General features: G+C 43.8%; 1 protein-coding gene across 8 annotated transcripts in view; it reads left to right on the forward strand.

Annotated features, from left to right (window-relative positions):
- Window positions 1-10,309, forward strand: part of CTDSPL (CTD small phosphatase like) — an 88,128-nt gene extending 77,819 nt beyond the window's left edge. For 3 of the 8 annotated variants that reach the window (XM_030509589.1, XM_030509565.1, XM_030509538.2), the window contains one exon: window positions 1,194-5,623. In XM_030509589.1, coding sequence (XP_030365449.1) covers window positions 1,194-1,319 — 126 coding nt within the window. In that variant the 3' untranslated portion in view covers window positions 1,320-5,623. Of the gene's footprint in view, window positions 1-1,193; window positions 5,624-9,808 lie in introns of those variants that run through there. The other 5 variants (XM_030509556.1, XM_030509547.1, XM_030509582.1 and 2 more) reach the window with 5 other exon arrangements.
- Window positions 10,310-22,954: the final 12,645 nt, after the last annotated feature.

The raw sequence follows: 22,954 nt of genomic DNA on the forward strand, positions 1-22,954 counted from the left end.
TCTGAATAGCTTTTTCCTTTTTTTTTTTTTTTTTTTTTTTTTTTTTTTAACATGAGCTATTTATCTTGCAGCAGTCAGCTTTTAAGATCAGATCCTAATACTGTGATGCCCTAAGTGATCGGGTGAAAACATTTTTCTGGTTGGTGCCACACATGGCTTAAAGTTGCTATTTATAATAACTAGGAGCTGTAGCTCTAATTTATGTTCATGGTTAAAATTAAAAGCCTGATCCAGATCATCACTTGCCATCTCAGAATTCAGTGCCAGGGAAATAATGAGCTGTAGAAATTTGGGAGATGAAATTAAAGGCCTTGTCAGAGTGGTTTAATAATGTATAGAAAAGTGCTGCTAGCTAACTGATGTTTGAGTCTCTGCAGAAACCAGAGCTTGTAACGAGATCCAAGATAGTCTTTAAAAGACCTCAGTATACTTCCATAGTGAAGATACACAGAACTCCTTACCCAAATCCAGCCCACATATTTAAGAAGTGTTATTATGTGCCTTATTTTCTGAACTCACTTTCAAGGCCTTATATTTTAATCAGAGAACTGTTCTGTACTCACTGTTTAAATATTTCCTCTGCAATGTCATGCCAGAAGGGCTTGCTGCTGCATGCCTTTGTTTAGTGACTCACACTGATAATACTTAGACAGGAAAAAAAGACTTGCCTGTAAATAAAGTGTCAGTACAGCTTCATAACCTATATCTTCCTTCTAGTCTATTGTGAATATCAAGGCTGCAGAGCAAATTCAGCTGTCCAGTGTTGGGTAATGTAGGTTATATGGACATGTGGAAGGTCAGCTGCATGTCAACTGTTTTACAGTTCAACTTGGAAGGTCAGCTATTTTACAGTTTGATTTGGTGGACTTATTACTGGCACAGGTTGCCCAGAGGAGTTGTGGCTGCCCCATCCCTGGCAGTGTTCAAGGCCAGGTTGGACGGGGCTTGCAGCAACCTGGTCTGGTGGAAGGTGTCCCTGCCCATGGCAGGGGTTTGGAACTGGATGATCTCTAAGGTCCCTTCCAACCCAGACCATCGTGTGACTTGAACCTGGTGCTTGGCTTAAATGCTAATGACCAGCACTTTGCCTTACTGTGATGGCAATGAGTATTACAGGGCACCTACACAGGCAAAACTTACGTGTTCTTCACATCATGAAGTCATCTTAGTATTTGCTGGTTGCTTTGTTTCAGGTGCCTGTGCAGTCCTGGTTTGATGACATGACAGACACAGAGCTGCTAGATCTTATTCCTTTCTTTGAAGGACTAAGCAAAGAGGAAGAAGTTTACAGTATGCTTCATAAACTCTGCAACAGGTAGCCCTTAACTTTGACTGACTTCTGCTACTAGCAGATAGAGGCTGTCTCCATCTTTTTCAGCTCTTTCAAATGTAAGCTTTGGGGAGGTCACCCCTGTCAGAAGTGCTACTCTTGATCTTCCTTACATTGGACACGAAGGACAATCATGAGTGATGCTGTTAAGCCTTCAGAAGCCTGACTCTTAAGGTCATGTGTTCAGACTACTTTTTTAAAGGAAAAAAAAAAAAAAAAAAGAAGCTATTTTAAATGGGACTCTTTTAATGAATTTCATAAATGGACATCTTTTACTGGATCAGCTTTTCTTAAAACATGCCAAAAAAGAAGCTTGTATTTCAGCAGTTGAATTTCTCTCCCTTTCTTCCCTTCCCACTATGCAGACAATTTTACCCCCCTGCTTAGAGCAGTTGACCTGACTCTGAATTTTTTCTTACAGAATGAAGTGCCTTTTTGAATGTTATTTTAAGATAAAAATTCATTTTTGTATAAGACGTATTTCCAGACATCTTTTAGTCTTGTATTGTCTAAATGCTTTAAAAGGAAAAAGGAAAAATTTTATAGAGCACTGTAATATATAACAAAGGAAAAAGTTGAAACAAAGATGCTGGGTTCCTGTCTCCACGATGACATTAAGTTGTATTACATTTTGTCATGCTCAGAAGGTTTCAGTGTTTGTGGGAAGGGTGATTTCAGTTAATTACATGGTGGTTTCACTGATAATTTTGGGCACAGTTTTGAACATATCTGCAGTTGTTTGAGTATTAGGGAATGATGGAATTGAGAAAATAAGGTGGCTAATAGATCTAAAGCACCTTTTATTCTAGACAGATGAAGTTCTATTGTCTCTGCTTACGCACAACTGCCATGCCTCTCTTTTTTTGGAAAACCATTATCTTGGGAGAATGGGGAGGAGATCTATTTATTAGTTTTAAGATTCTTTTCTTAAAAGAAAACACACACACAAAATTCTGGGTAAGCTGGATCTGTATTGAGCTGTTTGGAGTACTTTTTTCTTTTAATTGCTGCTACTGTATACTCACCAAATGGAGTTGACCATCGGCTGTTAAACTGTTTTTGCCACTGTGCCTGTGCTATGAAACATTTTCTGTAAGCTGCAAACTTGGGCAATAAATAAAATGCAGGCTTCGTAATCCACCCCAATGTATTAATCCTATGGTATCTGATATACCAGAAAACTCAGTTAAAGGTGACCTGTAAAAGATTTTTTTTTTTTTTTAATTATTACTATTATTCTTTTTTTTTTTTCAGTTGGGATGAAGCCCTCTCTTTTCTTTGGTATATAAAAATGCAAAAAGTATTTTTCCCACATCTCTGATTCATATTTCTTCTTCCCCAAGGTGTATGGTGCAGATCAGGAGCTTTATCAAGTCTTGCTAAAAGGGCAGAAGTTGCTAGCCTAGACTAAAATTGGTCCTCTCACTTTGGAGTTGAGTAAGTCTCATCTCTGAATCTGAGAACCTGCTTAGCATCTTCTGTAGTGTCATAGATCCCTTTCAAAAGAATAACCTTCAAATATTTTATGCCTTTGAAGAACAAGGTGTGCCTTTTTTTTTTTTATCCCACTTACCAATGTCACCTTTTAATTATTGTACTCACCAGAAATCTGCAAACATAAAAATTACAGCTATGTTTGGCTGTTGTCTGAGAAAACTAAGTGGTGTAATTGGTGCTTCTGATTAGTCGAGTGCTAAATTCTGAACAGTAGATCCCCCTTTGCCTTTTCTATTTTTCTCAAAAAGTCTTGATGACTTGGAAAAACATTTTTGCGAAGGACTTGGAATTATCATCCTTGTCTAAAACATTGGTGAAGCAGCTTAACAAATTCCTTCATAGAAGGGCAGGCCAGCCTACACAGGCAGTGAGTAGGTTGTCGTAGGTGCAGTATAAAACTGAAAGATGACTTTGGCCCCTTGCAGGGCAGCTGTGCACCAGCTGCTCACTGTGTCTGGTAGCGAGGGATATTAGAGGCAGTCCCATGACGCTCGTGAGTCTGTACGGCATCACCGTTTTGTTTTCTTACCAGTTGGCATTACCTTAGTACTGTATAATTCTGTGCCACAACAAAAGACAAAACTGTCACATTGAAAAAGAAAAGTACATTGTTTAAAAAATCAAAAAGGAAAAAAAAAAAAGGACGTATGGATTCTGGTTAGTCCATTAACGTTTACTTTCAGTTTAAGATTGTTTAATTTTGTATTTGACTTCAGAGTAATGAAACTGTAAGCTGCCAAAAAGTTGTTCTCTGAGCAGTATTTTCAACTGTGTTTGTAGCTTCTAGGCTTCAAATACAGTTTGCAGGGAAGTATTCAGGTTGTAGTTAGTTGTGCAGGTATGATAGGAATGGCTGAAAAAATTCAAAGATTTCTTGCTAGCATTAGACCAAACAATCTTCCAATTAGACAATAAATAACCCCACCAAGACATTACCATGTAACGGTTGTGACCTGTTGTACGTGAGACAAACCATGTCATTAGTTTGCATTTATGAAAGCAGCGATTTCATGAACCAGTTGCCTTAAGTCTGTGAATGAATGTTGATTATTAAAGTGTCTTGTATTGTTTTAAAATCCACATATAATGGGCAACTGAACTTCTGCACCAGCTTCTGGAAGAACGGTTCTGATGGTGTTCTCTACTTGTTCTGTATCGTTTGTTTTGGCTCTTGAAATCATCAAATTTCAAAAAACAAATTTATTTTAACTTAAAATGACATTTGGTGACAATATAAAGGAAAAAAAACTTAGCAACAGTTTTGATCTCTGCTAGTATCTTAAGAGTATTTTCTATAACTTCTGATGAAAAATATTGGTGTTTTAACTCACTCCCGTTGAAATAAAACTTGGAGTGCTCTGCAGTCAGGTTTGGACTTCCCTGGGTAATCAGATTTGGCCAAAGGGATCAAACTGTTATAGTGGTTTATTTTGACACTATCATCGTACTTGAAATTTCAAGTGTTAAGTTTGCGTGACTATACATACGCTATATAGTTAGAGTTTCTAGATTTTAACAAAGCAATATAGTTCTGTCCATAAAGTCAGAAAATGAGTGGAATGTTTGTAAAATTTGCAATACGGGTATTTGATTGTATTTTAAATAGGAAAAAAATACTTGTTTCCTAAAGCTCTTGCGTATTTTGAAGTGCAGTTAATGCATGCAGGTCACCAGGGCTGTTATAAACCCTGGGTTTCAATTTTATTTCTGGATATTACGGAAATATTAAAAAGTCTTTTCCAGTTGGTCATTCTGTTTAGCTAAAGAAACGCTGCCTGGCCTGAAGTTCTGTTGTCCTTTTTATGTCGGGTTAAAAAAGGTTTTTTGCCTGTATAGGTATTTTTAACTTAAACTGTAAGGCAGAATGCCTTAGATTCTTGAAATTCAACTGAAGTGTTACGATTAAATTGCCATTTGTAAACTAGGACTGTGCGCAGAATACTTGTTAACCACCAGGAAGCGTGGCAGGTTTTGAAGGGAGGATCGTAGCAAATGTACAATATTGCTGTGTTCATTTAGGAAGAATAATTTGTCTATTTGTTTTGCCCTTTAATCTTTTCTTTGAACAGCAAGGCTATACATGGAAGAAACTCAACACCTGAAGACATTTGGTTATCAGTGTATGCAATCACTTTATCACAGCATGATTTTGATTAGACTGGTTGGGGACAATAAAGTATCTAAATGACACTGGTGTGTACGGATGTTGCAGCTTTTGAAATTTCAGTGTAAAAAAAAAAATCTGTAGCTATATAATTTGCAAACACATAATCCTATGTTTTACAGATTCTTTTTAAACTAATAAAAAACAGTATCGCACAGCCCTATTTGTAAAACAAAACCAAGTTTGTGCCTCTGATTTCCAAGGTGCTGTGATGTTGTTATGCCTTTGTGGGGTGAGGAGGGCAGGTGAGACTTGCGTGGGGCAATTGCTTAAAAATCTCTGGGCTAACTATGCAAAACCAGCTGTCAGTTTTCTGTTTCACATTATATTGTAAAAACCCAGCTGACTACTTCTTTTTTTTTCTCTTCATTCGTGTTAATGCTTTATTGGGAACTTCTTAGCAGAGGAGTAAGCAATGGAAATGTTTCTTTTTGTTTCTTTTTTTCCTGGGTTTTGTTTTAGGGTTTTTTTTCCTAATAATGGAGCTGTTTACAGTTTAATGCAATGAACAATCCAGTGATACTTGAGAAACACTACAGATAGCGTATGAGTGTTTTCAGGAAAGAGAAAGGTTGTCAATCAGGTATTGAATGGTTTCTTTACTGTCACAAATAAAAAAATTTAACAATATAGTTACTTGTGCATGGAATACTTCTCTGGGAAAAAGAATTTCTGCACTTCTCGTTCCATAATAGGCACTGCCCTAATTGAGAGGAACTTTATTCCTGCTAACACACATCCATATTAAATAGTAAAATCACCTATCTCTCTTCCACTCTCCTCCCCCTCTCCTCTTTTTAAGTCATGTATAGGACTCCTTATTGAATGTCCTGGCACCTGCTTGTGCAAACAGAGCTGATGAACTACTGATGAACTTGGCTAAATAAATTGATGGTGACTTGTGCACACGTTCCAGCTATTCAGATCTCTTGGATGAGATCATACAATAATTTGTTCAAGTCTCAAAGCTGTGTGACTTCTTTTGAAGGGCTTACTTCAGCTTCTTGAATAGCTATTCTTAACATCACTGCCATATCCAAGTGAATATCTGAATAAAACACTTTATTTGGTTGGAAAGTCTATTTTGGGACTTTTTATCTGACACAGTAAGACTTAAGCAGAGCCTTTCTTTCTAGGAAAAGGCACATATTATTAATGCTTTATGAGCAGTAAACCTCAGGCCTGTTAGAATAAGCAGCTGGATCAAGATAGCACATTAGTTGCAATTAAAAATAGTTGTTAGTTATTCCTGTGATCAGTTGGAATGACCTAGACTGCCTTTACTTTGTACTGGTGGGTTGGGTTCTTTGATTATTTTTTAGTTGGTTTTATTTTTATTATTATTATTTAGTTTTACCAATCTCCTTAGCTGCTATTTAGGATAAAGATGCCTCTCACTCAGTAAAACAAGTATTCGAAATTCGTAAAACAGCTCATTTATAGTGGTGAGAAAGATACTGTTGTTCTGACTGATGGAAACTAAAGTATCTGCAGAATTGACAATACTCTGTACACATATATGCCTTCCAATACTTCTTCCCCTTCTTTTTTATTGTGTTCTGACTCAGAAGGAAAGCCAACTGCTCTGATTCCCTGCAAGATGGGATAGGGCTCTTCCAGGTGGGCTGCAGCTCCAGGGGATCCTGCAGTCTCCAGCAGTTTTTCTGGCAAGCGACCTTCGCCATCCAGACTTCCTGCCAACCCAACTACGCTGGCAGGAGACCAGGGCTCCTTGGTTGTTTCTGCTGGAGCTACTGGAAAATAAATGATCTTTGGGTAATATATTGGTTTGGACAGGTTGGCAAACTGAAACTTGAAAAAGTTCCAAGGGATGTTTTGTTTAAAGCCTCCTCAAGTGTGATTCCAAAGGGAGCTCTGCTGAGGAGCAGGTTGTCCTGTAACTGCCCGATGCCATGCTAATCAGCGTTGCTGAAGCACAGAGCGTACACTAGCATCTTAGACTTCATACAGATCAATTTGACTCAGTAAAGTAGGTCTGCATCTGCAATTACACACCTTCCCAAACAGCAATTGAAAAAGTTTAGATTTGGTCATCGCTTAAGTCAGCAGCAAACTGAATTTTTGAGATGGTGGCTGTGTCCGCTTAGCTGTGTTCTCCAGACCTTGGTGGACCCTGTGCTGCAATCGTGCCTCCACTGCTCTTCTCTGTGCAACCAGCATTGCTTAATTTTGTAACCGCCTTTTAATTTAGTGCTGTAGACACACATTTGGTTGGGATGTGAATTGCAGGAAAATGCTGGATGAAGAAATGAAACGCAGCTGGCCCCTGTCAGCCTTGGCCATCGTCTCCAGCTGGACTCCAGCTAGGACAAGGCTCTTGTTACTTGAAGATGAACAGAGGAGTCGCCATCGAGCCAGAAACGTGTCACCCCCTCTGAGAATCACTGTTCTTCTAGATCACGAGGGACGATGGTTTTGTTCATACAAATGCAGTGTGCACCACCTGTGAATACCCAGCAATTCGTGTTGCACTCAGAGAGTCTGAGGGTTGTCGGAGGAGTTACTGGCTTGACAGTGGGTTGTTTTCTTTGTCACATTTTAATAAGCTTTTGTGATGAAAACCAAATTCCCTTATGGTGTAACTTTGTGATTTTTTTTTTTTTTTCATGCTTTGATTCAGTTTGACAATAAACTGTGTTGTTTTTTTCATCTTCTTCATGTCTGATAATGCACATAGTTGAGGTCCGCTCCTAGAAATCCCCTTCTCCCTCTGCATGACATTCTCCATGGCAGAAATACTGGGAAGGGAGGGGGGTTTAGGGGTGGAAGCAGAGACTTCATAGAACCATGCCAGAAAGTTCTCATATCATTCCTGTCCGAACTCTGGTCTTGCTGGGCTTTAATAAAGCGTAAAGCCTTGACTGTTTAGTATAAAGGGCTTCTTCCTCTAGCAGCATATTTGGCAGGTGGGTTCATTTTTGTTCTTTTTTTGTTGATCTGGTGGGATTTGAATGAAGTGATTGTGCTGCTCCAAAGCCACTGAAGCCTGTATGTAAGCTGGAGATAAGGAAGGAGCAATATCCTGGATTCTGGGAGGGGGTAAGGCAGTGAGGGAAAATATGATGCTGAGGTTCCAGGTACAACCATGGTGTAGTTCTTGCATGCAGCATCCCTCCTACTGCACTGAAGGCACTGCCCAAAGCCAGCGGTGATTTCCTCATCTGTCTGCCCCTGTTTTGCATGGATCGGTGGGGCTCAGAGTGGATCAGGAGGCAAGTTGCTACTTTTTTTCCAGGCTGCAGTGGCATCTGTCTCTGCCTGTTGTGAGTACATCCATCTGTGGTAGTTTTGAGTAGGTGACCTGGCACTGGTCTTGGGTTAAACAGTGATGACCAGTCTGTGGTCAAACAACATTTATATGTGAACTGGGGGAGCTGCCTTTTACTTGAGTTGAATTGGCTCAAGGTGACCTGATGAAGCTGGTTTTCATTGTGTGTCCCTTGAGTTATGTCCTCACACAGTAAGTAGCATGTGAGTATCATGCTGAGGGAGTTTGGTGTAAGTTAAGCATGTGCTAGGAGGTTACCCCACAGAATATGAAAGTCTGACATTTTTATGTGTTTTTAAATAGGAAAAAAATTTTACAAATGTTTTTAGGATTTTTTTTTCTAATTGTCTAATCACCTGGTTGCTACATGTCATACTATGAGACATTGGGAACTGTAGATACATGTATGTGTATTTTTATGCACCTGAATTTTGAGCATAATATCTGGTGTCATGGGCCATTTTGTTCCTCAATGAGCAAATGTGTTTATGAGGAGAGGGAGGTTTATGTGGAGACCTGAGCCAATTTCTAGGTTAGCAGGGCCAAGTGCTGTGTTAAGAGTAGGGCTAAGACTGAGCACATATGGGTCCTGCCTTTGGCTCTGCGTCACAGGACTATGTACCTACCTCTGTAACCTTTTATTTTCCTTTTAATATTTTCTTTAAATACTGGAGCTTTGATCTCTGAATCCTCTGTAACACATCTTAGGAATTCAGTTAAGGCAGGTTCAGATGGATAATAGTTCACTGGCCTGATCCCTAACCTGCTGAATAGATCTTGAAATAATAACTGGAAGGATACTGGCAAGTATTTGGGATGAGGGTGGTTGCAGTTGGAAAATGGTTGGATTGTTGCATCCCAGAGAGGAGAATGAACAGGGGGAAAGGATGGGAGCTGGGGGAGGCCTGCGGTGACTGTGTGGCTCCGGGCTGTGGTGGTTTGAGCTGTGGCATGGGCTGGTGGTGGGCGCGATTGGCTTTTACACACCCATCATCAGTGTTTCATGAAAATTGAGAGGTTTTTGCGGGCTTGGGCCATGCAGGGCTTGGTCGCACCACGAGATGGTGCAGCTGTGCAGCGTTGGCTGTTAAAGGCGCCGTAAGGGAGATTTAAAAGACATTATCTCAAGTAAAAGTATCACCACAGCTTTGGGTTCTGAATCTCCTGCCAGGGTTTCACTCCACAGGCCCACAGATAGCATCTTCCTTCAGTTAAAAATCTCCCTTAGTATTTCAGAGGCAATTTCTTCATTTGCCCAATGAATGCTGAGTTTCCTTTGCAAAAGGAACTGGTGGCTCCACAACTGAATACAGGGCATGTAAGTATTCATGGTAATTTTAACCACTTATAATTTCTTTTTCTTCATGAAAATGCAGAAACATGATCAACACAGGAAAAATAAAGAGGGAAATTAGTATTTCTTAAATAGCTGAATTCAAAAATACATCCTTACACCTTCCCTAGTGTGTATGGTAAACCTTTCTTCCCCTGGAAGCTTTGCTGCTAACCTTTTTCTTTCTCTTTAAAGTGACATCATTTGAAATTAGGATTTGGCTGAAGCACATCATGAGGACTGCGGACAAATGTTAAGTCTCCAGGAGGGGGAGGAAAAACAAGAAGGAAGAAATCTGGTGCCAAGCTGGCAGGTGTATAACAAGGCATCACTCCTGCGCCTGTTCCGCTTCCCTGCCGACCCACGTGCGCTGAGCCGTGCCGAGACTTGAGCCAGCACATGGGAGTGAAGGGAGACAGCAGCCGGGCACCCAGGGCTTGAGGCCAAGCCAGAAGGGCTGCATCTGCCAGGGGATGTACCACCCTTGCGGGGCTGGATCTCCCCGTCCAATAGTGCATCGACTGGTTTTACATGCCCAAATGCTCTTATTTGCTGCAAAAAGGTATTTGCAACTTGTAAGCCCTCCCTTGCAGCCCATCTCTGTGGCTTTCTGCTCTCATTGCAATTCCAGTTGATGATCCTTCCCACCTGGAAGAACTTGCCCCACAAGGAAAGACTGAAGGAGTTGGGTCTCTTCTGCCTGGACATTCCAGTACTTAAAATGCGGCTACAAAGAGTACAGAGGCTCTCCCTTCAGAAGGATTTATGGAGAAGATGTGGCAGTGGCTACAAGTTGCGCTGGGAGAGGCTTTATCTTGAAATAAGAGAGAATAGTCAATTACAGGAATAGCCTTCCCAGGGACATGGTGGAGTCTCCATCAGTGAAGGTTTTCAAGATGTGACTGGACAGGGTGCTAGATAACCTCATCCAGGCTTCCCTTCCCACAAAAGATTGGACCAGATGTAAGGTCTCTTCCAACCTTGCCTGTTCTTTGACTCTACAATTCCCATGTGTCTTCTTCCACCTTCTGGCAAGTTGTCCCCAGGAATGGGGTGTCCACCTGTCCTGGTGAGAGAGAAGGGCTCTGCATCTCCAACAGCCAATGAGGATTCATCCAGTCAGGGTATCCCCACCAGCTCTGCTACAAACCCTCCAGCTTACCTTGGACACGCTATTTGCTCAGTTGTTTCCCCCTCTTTTGCCCCTTCTTTTAGATGACTGAACAGATTTCCCCAAGTCTTAGTTGTTTTATTTCTCCAAGTGCGCAAAACATCTGGGTTAGCCTGGAGATCACACTAAACCCCTTGCAACATTCATTAATTCTGGGGAGTGAAATCGCTCTTCTCATTCAGAAGTGTTCAGAAACTGTGTAGATGAGGCCCTCAGTGACATGGTTTAGTGGTGGCCTTGGCAATGCTGGGGTAATGAGTGGACTTGAGGATCTTAAAGGTCTTTTCCAACCTAGTTGATTCTATGATTCAGTCACAATATTTTTATCTTGCACATATTGCCATCTGAGTAGAGAAACAGAGTTACTAGAAGGGAAGTTGTGTGCTCACCAATGAGACAACATGGGGACAAGAGATGCTCATGGGTGTTTTCAGATGCATATGGGAGAAGCAAACCCCATCTGGCATCACCAGGGAACATGATGCATCACGGGGGGAACCACTTGTGTTTAAGTTGAAGGTTCATTTATCTTCTTACAACCGTCCACATTTTTTTACAAGATGCAGCTCCAGCCTCAAATCAGTGTGTTTATTAATATAAGCTGCCCTTGCAAAGAGTGAAAAAGGTCATTCTTGTGGATTTAACTAAGAGGGGGAGGCTGCCTTGAAAGTGAAATCCCAGGCTGGGATCCATACCTGGGCCAAATTCCTGGCTTTTCTGGGTGACAGCTTTGCCCATCATGGGCAGCCTCCGGCCACATGGGCCCTGGGGGTGTTGGAGCTACTGCAAGTAATGCCTGTGTCTCTGTCTGCAAAATGAAGATGTTCTCTGTGCTCCAAAAATCAGATTATCTGTGAATACATATTCCTCATGAGATGTAGAATAAAGGTGCAACTCGATTAATGTAACCCAGCCAACACGGAGAATTTAAATTAAAAGGAGAAAAATTCCTTGAGAGGAATCTCCCAGCCTTTACAGTGATATATTGTGTGCCAGGGAAAAGGTCAGGCTCCAGTTAATGACTTGATGTTAAATGTGTCTTTGATCTCTCCAAGATCCTGTTTCTCCTTGAATTGTTTCCATAGCTTGGATGCTCTTGGGGCGTAGCTGCTTCTCACCTTCTCTCTGATGGAAAGGAAGAAAATTGTCTGAGTTGCGATCCTCCAAGGGGTAAGAAAATCCACAAATAATATGTTTTCTTATATCTTCTGTAAAGGCTGCAGCCTTGTCTTATTTGATTCCATATCATCCTGGTTCTCCTGAAAATCCATGTTGTAGGAGCTGGAGGATAAATGCTTTTCATCTGCCTGCGGTGAGTCAGCTACAGGCAGCAAAGGGAACCAGTTTTTCTGGCTGCTTTACATTTTCTAAGTTTCAACTTCATAGAAAATCATGTTGTTCTTTTAACTTCTTCATCACCAGGTTGTCAGCTCTGGTGCATTCTTGCTATGTTTTATTAAATACTGGTTTTGACAGGCTGGATTGCACAAGCACTGGTTTTCACAGTGTAGTTGGGGTTGGAAGGCACCTCTGGAGATCATCTAGTCCAACCTCCTCCCATTTCGTATGCTCTCACACATTTTTAGGTATCTCATCAGCAAAATGGGTATCAGCTCCATCCTGGAGTCAGAAGCGTTGAAGCAGAGCTACTAATCAGTCATAATAGTGGGTTCCCTTCCCTAATAACTTTTTCAGCTTTAGAACAAATACCCCCTTAGAACTATTCCATGATATTAGTTAAGCAGAAATTGGATCATTATGAAACTCCATAATTCAAGAGAATGGCAGCTCATCCTCCATCAAGATGAGCAGTTTGATTAATGTACAGAAGAGCTCCAGCAAATGAAGTGGTTAAGGAGCTGAGGAAACTTAACCCAGAGGGAAGTGAAACACAAGTTAGCTGCTGAGATGGTTGGTGGGGCAAGAAATCAAAGTTGTTTCTAGGTCTCTGCGTTCAGGGCAGAAGAAAGCTGTTACCATTTCATGTTCCTCAGTGCCATTAAGGGGCAATACACCCATTTTACAGATGGGAAGAGGGGAGACCATCCCAGATCATGTAGGCAACCTGTGGCACAGCTTGAACATGGGCCCTGCGTCCCCTATGTCCCAATCCATGGTCCACAGTGTAGCCTCCCCAAGTATCTTGTGAGTCCACACACTCACTACCCAGGTACAGCTGCACAGGCTATGGATTATGAGATAGTGTCAGTCTTTACTGGATTGAGGCATGTTTGATTTACTGGTCCATACAGGCTTGCAGCCCAAACCACCAGGCAGTCCTTCATGTTCATAGGAGAGCATCACCCTTTCAGCTCTGTGGCACTCCTCCAGCCACAGATGTTTGCTGTGGTATGGGGCCAGGCTGGCTACAAGAAACCTCATCCATTGCAGTGGTCTATGCCTTTGTAAAGCTGAAGGATTGAAGAGAGAAAAGTATTCTTAAAAGGCTAATCTTGCTTGTGCCTCTATATCCCATCATCACATCAGCTTTGGTTTGGATCTGGGTCACCCAGGCTGTGTTCACATAACAGCCAAGTGCTAGAACAGCGTGGGTTCACTGATCAAATAAATTCTTTGCACCGTAGTACAAAACCACAAACCATCTCCTGTCTCTGCTTCCCCACAGGTATCAGCTCCCAGCACAGCACAACACCTCGAGGTGGCCCATCCACAAACTTCCCATCTCTTGCCTCATGGCAGGGGCTTGCTCTTGATGTACTATTTTCAGCAGAAGCTGGAAATTTGAAACAGCAGCACAATGTCTGGAGCAAACCTGGGATGTGATTAAGCCTCAGCTGTAGCCTATAAAATAATCTTGATGCAATATCATCTAACAAATGCTAACAAGGACTAACTATGTGAGTCCCAGTGGGTCATTTTGATGGAGAGGGGGATGTGTGATTGCTCCCAAGGATTTCCAGCTTCAGTCTGGGATGTCAAAGTTCTCACTGTAAGAGAAGAGATCCCACTTGCCATGGCACGCTGAGAGAACCCTGCCAGGGAAGGTGTGATATGGAGCAGGATTTTCTGTTCTGTGGCATCCCACTGCTCCACTCCATGCTTTGGAAAGCTGGTTCTCCTGTAATGACAGCGATTAGAGCCTTGTGAAACTGCTCTGAGTGGCTTGTTTTAAATGCCAATCTTTTATCAAAACAAACCATGAAGTTGTCAATTCCTATGGACTTTCTGCTCATCTCTCCTGTTTTATGAAAAACAGCCACATTTTTAATAGCATTTTCAAAGTTCAAAACAGTTCTGTGTTTATTATTTCCCATTTCTTCCTTAAATGAGCAGCAACTATAGCCTAATTACTTTTATTTGCTAACAGCCCTAAGAGCTGGTCTAAGGGCTGTTATAAATAACTGCACTGCTGTTCTGAAAGAAACACAGATATGGGAAAACAAAGGCTGCTGCAGTACCAAACAGAGCAACCTCTGTTTGGCCTCTGAACACTCAGTTTTAACTTGCAGCTAGCCTAAACCACTATTCGAGGAAAAGAACTGGAGGAAGAGATGCTGATTTCTAAATGATCCCAATCCAAGTCTTAAATTGCATGAAGGCATGGTCCTGCTTTCCTGAACGTCTGTTCAGAGCTTAATCCTGATGCTCTGTTTAAAATTGCACAGTGGCAAGGTAGGAGGGAAGAATGACTTTATTAGGTAAGGGTGGGCGGGAGGATGGGAAGCACAAGCTGTCAGGTACCAAAGCTGCCTTGAGATCCAAAACAGAGGCAGCAACTTCAGCTGCCCGAGTTGGAAAACATTCAACATCGGCAAAACAACATCAGATGCCTTTTGTTGGGAAAATCAGTCTTGGGAGAAGTCTCCCTCATCACAGGTCAGCCCAAGTCATTAGATCCCAATGGCGAGAAAGTAATATCCTCTTGAGGTCGGTGTTTTCCCTGCTATTACCTGCTCCAGGCAATGTTTGTCTCCATTTGTTGCCTGTGCAGAGGTATGTAACCTAGCTTTGCTCATCCTTCGGCTCCCCCAGCCTGATCCAGAGCGCATTGCTTACAGGAAATTTGAGCAAAAATTCCTTTAGTTATACCTAAAGCCCCATGGAAAGACCTAAACCCTCCTGTCTCAAAGGCATCTACTTAAGCTCGGTGGGGCTTTCCAAAGATCACTTCTTAATGTGTTTTCCCCCAGGGAGAACCCTTTCCTGCATGGTTTTCGTTACTGCCTTGAGCAAATTGAATTATCATGATAGAGAAAGATAAAAGAGGAGCAACAATGTAAACACTGCTGTTGTTTTAGGGAAGCACCATGCAAAATCATGTTGTTGTCAGTGGGGCTGTGGATGGAGTCGCAGCTGACTGATGGTCTCCCAGCCAAACCAGGGAAGCAGTGCAGGTGATGGGTCTCTGAAGCCATGGAGAAGCAATCTGCACTTCAAACACCATGAGGAGTAGAGGTGAGTTTTCCCCGTGAGGATTAAAACTGGAGATGTGAGCAGGCAGATTTCCCTGTGTGATAATCCAAGCAGATCGAATATATGAATAGAGACAAGAAGCCGTGCTGCAGGAAGAGAGTGGGGAGATGTGGTGGCTGACAAGGTCTGGATTACTTACGCCATGCTTCAGAAGGAAAAACAACCAGAAGTTTAAAAAAACAAACCATTGCCAATAAGAAAATACCATCTCATTCGAGGAATATATTCAAATGGGAAGTTATGTAAAATCTAGGAGATACTGCTGCTGCTGCTCTTCTGGATGCCAGAGAGACTTTGTTTGGAGCTATGGTCAGTGCCAGTGTGCTCCAGGGCAGAAATTACAGATAAGGTGGACTGGGAACGCCACAGAAATGAGAGTATGGAAAGCATGGCCTGCAGGAAAGCAGCTTGCAGAGAGGTTATTCTAGAAGAGAGAAGGTTATTGTCAGGATAAACACTTGGTTTCCAGCAAGATGTCAGATTTGTGTCATGTCTAGAAGACAGCTCTATTTTCAACAAAAAAAGATTTCAGCAATGTATTAGGACTTCCATACACTTACGTCCTACCTATAAGGGCACATGATGCAGTTGGATGAAATGATTATTGTAGGTCTTTTCCAACTGAAATATTTCCTTTTTCCTTTTCCCTTTTTTCTGTTTTTCCCTTTCTCTCTTTTTTCCCTTTTCCCTTTTTTTTTCTTTTCCTTTTTTTTCTTTTTCCCTTCTTTTCCCTTTTCTCTTTTTCTTTTTTTCCCTTTTTTCCTTTTCCCTTCTCTAACATGAATGCTGAGGCAGGATACCTGGAGCAGCTGTGAACTCCCTTTAGTGGAGGTATTGAACAACAAATCCAGCTGCTGGACTCTGCCAGTGCATGAGTCTGCAGACTCCAAATGTGGCCAGGCATGTGTGGCCTCTTCAGGATCCTTCACACTTCACAATTCCCTGTGTAAGTGGGAACATGCCTCATCTACACAGAGCACACACCCTGCCACCATCACCGTACTGCAGGTGATGCTTCTTTCCCTGGACCACTCCAGCATCTCTGGACAACAAGGCACCATGCATTTCTGTAGGTACATATCTGCAGCTGGGATTTTCTAGCATGAATGTATCTGGACTCATCTTCAAAAGCAAGTGTTCTGAAAGCTCCCAGTGGGCCAGGAAGGATGCTTATCTGCTGCTGATGTGCTTTCAGGGTAAAGCACCCCAGCAAAGCAATGTTAGAGGAGCCTTTGGGAAATGTAATCCAGCTGGGAAGGCTGGTTTAGGAGAGGAGAAAGGGGATGTAAGGAAATAGCTTCAAGCCTGCATCATCGGAGATTTTAAGTGTTTTGGAGTTTGGCTGAGAGCCGGGGTGTGGGTTTTTATTGAATAATCACCACTTTTTGGGTAAAGTGAAAAATGTGCTTAAGAAACCTCTAATTCGTCAGTTGTTCATGCAAAAAACCAGCTCTGGACCATGCGCTTCTTATGTGCAAAGCACAGTCCTTTTAAAATGACAGGTCCTTTTGCTCCCTGGGCAGCTTATCAGAGCAGCAATCCCCATGCTGCATGCAGCCTGTCATGGAGGAAGCAAAGACTGCAGCTGCCAGGACCAGAGAGATGTGCAAACATGCACATTGCTCCGTGCTAACTGCTCTCCTTCAGCTTTACTCTGAAGCTGCGTCAACTGCCAGAAACTTGGAAACCAGTTCATCCTGTTCAAATCCCCTCCCTCCACCAGTGCATTAGAGATGGCTTTTCCCTTGTGTGACTGGAAAATGATTCATCCGCCAGCCCAGGAATGCAACCCTGGAGGCATCGTTTGCAGCCCTCTCCCAAAACGCTCTTCTGGAGCTGGATTTCTGTGTGGAAGGAATGTGGTCTGGAAAAGTCCTCCCAGTAAATCTTTGAGCAAAGAGGAGTTGAATCCTGGTCTCATCCAGGATCTCCTTGTCTGGGAGAGAAAATATCCTAAAACCAAAAGTGGATGCAGCAGACCTGCCCCTTCCTCCTCCCGAAGCTGGTGAGCCTCGGTATCACTCTCCTCCTCCTCCCTGTTTGCAAAGGGAGCAATGCTCCTGACTCCAGTTGTGGCACAACCCGTGCAAACACAGCCAGAAATCCCATGTGTGAGTGCACATTGGTGCCATCATGTGCGATGCAATGTCTCTGGCATCTCACTATTGTCTGTGCCCAAGTAGTTTTGGTAACAAGTGAAATTGCTCGTTGCATTGTGCGAATGCCTGCAGATAGAGCTGGTGTCCATTCACTCTGTTGGATAATATGTTTAATCCAAATAAACCAAGCCCTGGGCATAAGAGAGGCTTTCCCTTCGTGCCAAAAATTGCTAAGATAATACTACCGTTTGCAGGATGAGCTCTTTATGTGAGTGCTGCTGTTCAGAAAAGCCAGGAAAACAAAAGGAGGAGAAACACAAAACTGTCCAAATTCTGTTGGGGAGCGGCACAAGGGTGCCCCAAGCATGACCTCTCACTGGTATTAGGAAGAGTCCCGTCCCATACAGAAGTAATGCGGGTTTCTTGTTTACTGTCCAAACATGGTAACCAGAACTCCCTGGGAAAAAGCTCCTGGCTCACGTGAGCTTCTCCCTGGTGCCATTGCTCTGGCTGGTGCTGTGTTTGCACAGATGAACCACCAAAAGGTTCTCAGGAGCAACTGGGTGTATCAGCCTTGGGGCAGGTTTTTCATGAAAATGAGAGAGGTTTAGGGAGCATCACGGTTCCCCACCAGCCTCACATGCAGAGATTGATGGTGGCTGGGAGACATCATTTCTTACTGGCACCCAAGTTTGTAGCCAGCTTTTTATCTCCAAATGCAATACAGTAGGATGTATGGCTCACTGGGTAGTACAGGGAATACAAGAGCCTTGGGTTGCAGCTTTTGCTTTGACTTTGTGAAGATCATTTCTGATAAGGCACCTTATCTCTCTAGACTGTGATGTTGCCTGAATCATGGTGGCTGTGTGAATTCTTCAATCACTGAAAAGCTGTAATAATATAAATCAAGTTGTTTCCTTCAAATAGCCCTTCATCTTCATTTTTGAAAAGTTCTGTGGGTCCTAGTTAATCCATTCATCATGTGGTCTCCTACTTGTGATCCTTGGGCTGGTCTGGCAAGGATTAGGTGGAGATGATGTGCAGAAGGCCATAGGCCACATGAGGAAGTGCATACAGCACCCAGCAAAGTGCCAGATCTTCTTTCATCAGCTGAACCAAGGCTGTGATGAGTATCGGAGCTCCTTCCAGCAGCATGACATGACCATCATCTGATGTATGGGGGTAATGGACCAAGCACACACGTCAGGAGTAGACGGTGCTCTGGGCCCTTTGGGGACCGCGGAATACAGGGAGGGACAACATGTAGCAGGGTAACAGTCTCTTAGTCTTTAGGGTGATTGATTTTTCTTGCTGCTTCCTGGTTGGCACAGGCAGGGCTGCATTCCTACAAACAATAGCTCGCTGGCTGGCTGGCTGGCCCCAGCACCGGCTACCTGCTGTACCCTGAGCCCTGTAAGCATGCCTGCAGGTCCCCAGGCCCAGCAGCTTGCACGATTTGTTCTCACACCCCTTCACCTCCTAAGATTCAAATACGTTAGCTCTGTTGAGCAGATGTAAACAACAGGAGACAGTAAACCCAACTCAGTTACCAGACTACCTGTCCTGGGGAAATCTTTTCTCTGTCTTGGTCAAAGACTTGGGGAACAAACTCAAAAGTCCCTGAGGAAAATCAAAATCTCCCAGGGCACAGTTCTCATCTGACACGGTATATGGATGCCGCCTACACTCTCCATATCTGGGTACCACATGTCTGCGCAGTTCTATAACACTAGTTTTGTGGGTGAGGCTGGTATGCTTTGGCAGCAGGCCTTCAGGATTTTATCCCCAGCCCTTAGCAGAGAGTGAGTTTCTGTAGTCATACATGCAGCTGGTCACTGAAATGAGATGGGTTAAAAATTAAGTTTGCAAGGGAGAGAGGAATTATTCTGTGGGCACTCAGGTATGGTCACCAGCATGAGCTATCGGGTTTCCCACAGTTGTGAATACTGCTGGTCTGCCTGAATGCTGAAAAACAAACAGTGAGGGCGAGAGCTCCAGCAGCGTTGGCCAGTAAAGCCAGTGTACTCCTCAGCTACAGCTTTCAGCATCCAGTGAACCTAACCCACATTAAAACCATTAGGACTCATTGGCTTCACTGAGTGCTAAAGGACCAGCCTTGTACCCCACAGGAGAGAAACCCAGGTCACGTCTCCTGCAGGGTTGGAGTGAGCTGTTGGGGACCCAAGTCGACTTTCTGTTCTTGCTTGGACTTCCCAAGCAATCCTGTCCAAAAGGCATAAATAACCTCTGCTGGCTTCAGCTCCCAGTGAGAACAAAACATTAATTCCTCATCTGACTTGGCGGTGTGATTCCCATGAAAGGACAGTGCTAAGGAGCCTGGGCCTGGCACCACCATGGCATGAGTGAGTTACCCCTCCAGTGCCCAAGGGCTGCCGTGGGATAACCTTTGCCAGGCTCACACACCCATTAACCAGTGCCGGTGCGGCTGAGCCTCCCCTGCCTGGGCAGCCTTTGCTGCAAAATGCCTCCTTTCTGCTAGATTCAGCTGACGCTGGAAATAGCAGAGGCTCTGCTTGATGACCCTGACCAAAGCGTGCTGGAATTTGCTGGGTTTCATACGGTTTTCATTAGAGCTGGGAGAGAGCCCCTGAGGTTTTGTGAAACTCCTAAACCATCCATCCATACAGGAATTTGCAAAACCACTCCGTCTATGGGGATGTTTGGTTTTACCGATCCTCTGCTTTTTATCTTCCTCTCCTATTTCAAGGTAGACATGCTGTTCTACCTAGGGGAAACATCTGCTCCATACTATGGCTGAGGACTGAGGACAGGGTGGTGACAGGATGCTCAGGAGGATGTTGGTTTTCATTACCAAGTTTCCAGGCTGGTCGTTTGGGAGATCTGGGTTTGTTCTTGTCTTTACTACTTTTCTGCAGTGATACTGCTTGGGAATCCTTATCCACCTGTATCCTGTGCTCCCTCCCTGGTATTATCCCCGTAACAGCAGGTGATAATCCCTGCTACTGTTTTAAGGCAGACGTGAGATGGGTAAGCATCTCAGTGCCAGGCTCCCACAATGCCTCACCCTGGGATTAAGTCTGTAATTCATCTGCATTTGCTTTGAGAATGGCTGAATCAGGATTTAAGATCTCTAGAAGACTGTAATTTAATAACAATAATCAGCAGACGATGGTCCAGATCCTCAGCTCAGCTGGTTGTGGCTTATGTGAAAATGAGAAAACCACTCAGGAACAGGGACACAATAGTTTTGTTTTCCCAACACATCATTCCCCCATCGTTAGACTTTGTGAAGTCCACCACGTTGCCTTGAAGCTTACCCCTTTAGACTCTCCAACTCTTTACCTAAAGGGCCAGCTCCTGCTGAGTCTTCATTGCCACCAAGTACTTCCCTAAAGCTTTTTGGCATTCTGGAAAAACAGGCTAATTTTCTGAAGTAGTAGCAAATCTGAGCTTTAATAGCACAAACCTCATTCATCCTAGCAGACAGTAACCTGAAGAACATCAGGTTCCACAAATTCCAGCATCAGCATTAGTAGCTTTTGACGGTGACCTTGGGGTGATGGGTCTGGGGGGCTCAGGTCCTTCTGGAAGTTTCCTCAGATAGAACAATGCTCTGAATAGATCCAGATCTAAACTGGGGCCCCTGCGCTGCATTCCTGCCCTGGCTGGAAGGCAGCCAGGGCTGCTGTTTGCCCGTGCCACGTCATGGTCCCACCTCGGCTATTCTGTTTGCTCAGTGCACCTGCTAATTCTTGGTAGTGGCAGGCGAGAGCAAGCGGAGAGAGGTGCAGGGAAACCCACGCCCGCAGTGCACACAGGCACATCCGGGCACCCCAGGGATTGCCATCTCCCCCTGTGTCCAGGGATGCTGCTGGTTACCCTCCTAAAGGTGACAGTAGCTCTCTTGCTGCAAGGCAGGAGTTGTTCACTGGTGAGACTCTGGAAGAGACACCCTCCATGTTTCTCTCTGCATTTCCCCAGATGTCATTCTGGAAAGGAAAACATGCTGCAGAATATCATTCTGTAAAGCCTTCAGCAGAAGCCAGAGCTCATGCAGGAAGACCAAGCGGGGCCTGGCATGATATGAATGTTTCCATCACTTGTGTTGTCTCCCATCATTACTGTCAGTTATATTCACTGAGGTATTTCTTCTTGCTAGTAGAGACTTAAGAGTTGTGCCTCCCACCTTCAAGGACGCTTATAGACATTTTAGGATGTAGAAGAGAGGTGCAAGGCTGACCAGAAGCCCTGGAAGACCTCGCTGTCATGCTGCAAGACATCATCATCTCTGACCCTCTCCTTTTCTTTTGCTGGGGTACTTTTTCACATGAGCCCTATATCCCCAATTCACAGCCCAGCACAGCTGGCTTAAAATGGGTTTTGCACTAAGATTGACAAGCAATAATTTGGAGCAACAGCTACAGGTTTCTTCTGCCTCAATGTGGTAAACTCCTGTGCCAGAAAGGCTGCTCCTGTCTTAACCTGCTGCAAGCTGCTGGCTCCAGGAAGGCAAACTGCACCTCTAGAGCTCTCGTCAAAACTTGAAGTTAGTATTTACCCATGCGTCATGGCTTGCCAAGGTCCCTCCTTTCTTCTGAATTCAGAGGAAACAATTTGGCCCATGCTCCACAGGATCTCCATGAACAGCTGTGCTCCCAAGAGCTGTGCTAAAAGGGATCCTTTGCAGGATCAGGAATGACTCTCCGTGTGCTGAGAGCCATTGACTGACACAAGCTGACCAGAGGAGGATGCAACGACTCCCTGCAGCTCAAGGTGATGTACCTTTGTCAGTGCAGCACAGCCATGCACCATGGCACTGCAGCGCAGGAATACTGCTCACCCTCATCCCCAGGCACCATTCCCTGTTCCAAGACATTTCCATTAATGCCATTAATCATTAACCAGCACTGTTACCTGTCAGAGGCAGCTCTGTGCTGTTCGGTCAGCTGGTGCTCTCCCAGAGCATTGCCCTACCAAACAATTTCCACTGGTCCAAGCATGCCAGGCCAAAGAGCAAATCCGTGCTCACTTTCCAGCATCAAACCTCCCCTTGCAGGCAGCTGGGCCAAATCCTGAGGCTGGTGCTCCATCCCTCACAGCTGCCAGTCATCCCTGCCTCAGCATCATGATTAGATGGTCATCATCACGGGTTAGATGCCGTGTCTGGCTGAGACGTACTTCTCATGGGGTCTTGTGCTTCAGCAAGATATAAGCCCCAACAGGTGAGGTCCTCGCATGTCTTACAGTCCATATACATGCATATGTATTGCTTCCTCATCTTTTTTCCCATACCCAGGAACGCAGCAGATGAGGGAGCAGTAAATTATAACCCAATCCTCCTCTATTGGATCTGTAAGTAGGTCTGTAAGAGGCACTATGTAGATTTTCATCTGGACATCACAATTTTGCAGGGCAGAAGAGTGCCTGAGCTACGTGAGGAACGTACAGTAAAATGTCACAAGCTTTGGTTGTGGGTCAAAGCAAGCTCCTCTGAAACATTCTCAGAAATTCATGCATTGCTGTGGCTGTCACAAGTCAGGACATTTAACCTCACCTAAGCAGCGATGGGTCTTTGCACTGGTGTCTTGGGCAGTTTGTGGGGGTTTTTTGCCTCCTTCCCTTGCTTTTCCAAAGCTTGAGGCCCCTGCAGTGTTA

The sequence above is a fragment of the Strigops habroptila genome, chromosome 1 (assembly GCF_004027225.2).
Source record: "Strigops habroptila isolate Jane chromosome 1, bStrHab1.2.pri, whole genome shotgun sequence".
Taxonomy (NCBI): Eukaryota; Metazoa; Chordata; class Aves; order Psittaciformes; family Psittacidae; genus Strigops; species Strigops habroptila.